General features: G+C 40.5%; 1 protein-coding gene across 1 annotated transcript; it reads right to left on the bottom strand.

Annotated features, from left to right (window-relative positions):
• Positions 1–1,528: 1,528 nt before the first annotated feature.
• Positions 1,529–2,754, bottom strand: LOC121523418 (apolipoprotein A-I-like). The gene is made up of 2 exons (XM_041808318.1): positions 2,608–2,754; positions 1,529–2,463 (listed from the first exon to the last, which is right to left on the bottom strand). The coding sequence occupies exons 1-2, from the start codon at positions 2,727–2,729 to the stop codon at positions 1,848–1,850; spliced, it is 738 nt and encodes a 245-aa protein (XP_041664252.1). The 5' UTR covers positions 2,730–2,754; the 3' UTR covers positions 1,529–1,847.
• Between the last annotated feature and the right edge of the window lie 340 nt (positions 2,755–3,094).

The following is a 3,094-nucleotide window of genomic DNA, read 5'->3' as shown; positions in this document are numbered from 1 at the left end:
CAGCACCATGATTTGGTACTAGATTTAGCCATATCAGGCCCCCCAAAGCTTCCTGTCTGGCCCCTGAAAGATCATTAAATTCAGAAAAGAAGATGTGGTTTTAAGAGTATCCTTTTGGCTTTAAATGTCTGCAGCTGTTCAATCCATCCCACAAACAAATAATATTGAAATAGTTTTAGAAAGACTTGGATTTGATCTGTTTTTACTGAAATTTACTTTAATGATTAGTAGATATTTTAAAAAAGGGTTAAGGTTGGCAGAAGTGCTGCAAAAATGACTGGATAAAGTGGCTAAAAGGGGTTAGAGAGTAGAAAAAATGGGTGATAAGTGGCAAAATGGGTTATGGAGTGGCAAAAAGGACAAAAATTGGCAGAAAAAGTTGTGAAAAGAGGTTAAAATGTGGCAAAATTGGTAAAACAGAAAAAAAGGGGCAAAAAGTATCAACAATTGGTTACAAATGACAGAAAAGGTAATGAAGAGGAGTAAGAGGAAATGGATAAGAGTGGCACAAAGGGGATAAAACATGCAGGAAAAGTGTTTTAAAGGTGTTAAAATCTTGCAAAATTGGTTTAAAGAGGCAAAAAGGGGCAATAAGTATCAAAAAGGGGTTAAAAGTTTCAAAAATCAGTTAATACTAGTACTAAATCACAATTGGGGAGGGCCCATTCTCTGGGATTTTCAGGGGCCCAGCCGACTCTGTTGTCAAGCCTGTCTCCTTGTGGCCTGGTGAATTATAGATACAGTAATGGGGACAGAACACACTAGTAATTCCTAAAACACCCTGCGTTTTGAAAGAAAATCTAATACTACTACAATTACATTTCTTTCAGACCAAAATATTTATTTAATTTTGGTGTATTTGAAAGTCCGGCCCCCAGAGTTTCTGTCCAGACTAAAGCTGGCCCTTGTGCAAATGTACCTGGTAACCCCTGCCATATGGGTTTATTTGGTTTAACCTGCACATTTCTTCATTATCTGACTTTTAAATTATTATTGTCTGCATGTATTGCATTGTGTTTGATTCTGTATCTTTTCCTTCTTTTTCATGATTTAAAGTCAAACTGTACATTACTGTGGCTGCAGAGATGTGGCAGTGTTTCATCTGAAGTTTACTTTAAAGGGGCTTTAAGGAAGAATTGCATAACAGGAAGTATGTGGAACTTTCACTGTTGTAAGGCTGTTTTTAAGGTGTCCACTCACATATCACTGATAGAAAATAAGTATCTTATATTGGCTTCAACAAGTAACAGCCACTTCTGCTTTTTGACAACTGCATTCTTAAACCATAAAGACTTAGCTTTACCTGTGTTTTATTTTGGTAAATTTGATCCTGCCCTTCAACAGTTTGAATAACTCGTAGTTTTTCAGTGTTAATCTTGCATGGGAGATATTTTACTGAAACAAAGTGATATGCAGGTATGCAGAAGGACATCTTGTGCTTCTGTGTAGATAACACATGAATGGAGAACAAGGTTAATTATTCTACATCTAAGTAATAAACTGTTCAAATCATAGTCAGAGATCATAGTTGTAAAAACAGTCAGATGTTTATTGATCTGTTTTTCAATCATCACACAGAGGTTCAGACACTTGATGGTGAATTCACACACATGAGAGCAATATGCCATGACATGAATAGTGAAGCATGTGAGTGTGTGAGTGTATTAATGCCTGCATGTCAAACAAAGTAAGATGTTTGCATGGGAGAAAGCATTAGAGTCTCGCCGTTGTGCTTCATGAGACAGGAGTTAGCTTCATTTTGGGAGGCTTTTGTCGGGGAAGCTGGAATGGAAAGGAAGGTGGAATGGATTTTGGACAGATGGGGAAAAGGAACCAAGGTAGAAGATTTAGGCCTTGTTGATGGCAGCAACAATGTCTTCCATGATTTCCTTGAGTTTTCCAGCTACTTCCTGGGCCTTTGGTGCAACCTTCCCGCGCAGGGCAGCCAAGTCTTCAGCGTTGATGTTACGAGCCTGCTCCATTGCACCTGTCATGTAGTTCTTGATTTGCTCCTTGTATTCTTGGACGTAAGGGCCAGCACTCTCCTTTGCGGCCTGCAACCATGTTTGACCCTTGGCCCTCACAGACTCGATGATGGGCATCAGGGCACCCTTGGTCTCCTCCCAGTTGGTTGTTATTTTTTCTTTAAGCTCTCCCATGACTGGCTCCAGCCTGGCCCTCAGGGTTTCCATTTCAGCTTCGTGCCTTTTCTGGTACTCCTGGGCAATGGGCTCGATCATGGCACGGTACTGGTCCATGTGCTGCTGGACAACTTGGCGCAGGTGTTCACGTTTGGGCTCAAGATCAGTTTTCAGGCTTTCGATTTCTTGCGCGATAGATTGACGCATGTCTCTTGTGGCTTCGATCGCAGTGGCAAGAGCACCGTCAGTCATAGGCTGGACGGTTTCCTGAGTGTCCTTGATCCTCTGGTATGTGTTCTGCACATGATTTTTCAGCATGTCCCTGAAAGAGGAAATGCCACACTATTTAAGCATACTGTAAAAAAATCCTCCATGAGCAACAGAAGTCTACAGGACTATATGAAGGGATATCATGCAAAGAGATGTTAACCACAGCGGGACTGGAGAATAAAAGACATGGCATTACCTGGTTTCAGCATGGTCAATCTGTTCCAGAGCTCTGAGGGTACTGTCTTTGACAATGTCCAGGTACATATTCATAACACTCCTAGCATGGTTTAATGCTGAGGGTGCATCATCAAAAGACATGGGCGCAGCCCGGGAGCCTGTAGAGGAAATAACATGTTTAATACTTTCTTCATGTTTAATTCACCCCTGCTGGTACCAACTATTACAAGCAGTTTTCATACTAAAAGGCTCAAACTGCAAACTTCACTACTGTCAAGATAAAAGTACTAAATAAGGGAAACCTAAAATTAATCCCATACATTTGGGACTTTTTTTGTCTTTTACTGATAAACCAAATGGTGAAAAACCATGGTACAAACCAAACCATGACCTCTGTGAACTGTTACACCACTGAAAATTCATGCATTCATTTTTCAAATTCCCAATACATCACATTCTTTATTTTCCCTCAGCACACTTTGGTTAAGCCACTGCAGCCACAGTGA

This window comes from Cheilinus undulatus, linkage group 2 (assembly GCF_018320785.1).
Source record: "Cheilinus undulatus linkage group 2, ASM1832078v1, whole genome shotgun sequence".
Classification (NCBI taxonomy): Eukaryota; Metazoa; Chordata; class Actinopteri; order Labriformes; family Labridae; genus Cheilinus; species Cheilinus undulatus.
The sequence above is the reverse complement of the archived record's forward strand: the minus strand, read 5'-3'. Positions and strand labels throughout refer to the sequence as shown.

Bases quoted from the DNA above. Each gene is read 5' to 3' on its own strand.
- LOC121523418 (XM_041808318.1), bottom strand. From the start codon at position 2,729: ATGTCTTTTGATGATGCACCCTCAGCATTAAACCATGCTAGGAGTGTT. The intron at 2,464-2,607 runs GTAATGCCATGT...TTCCTCTTTCAG, and splicing joins ATTGACCATGCTGAAACCAG to GGACATGCTGAAAAATCATG.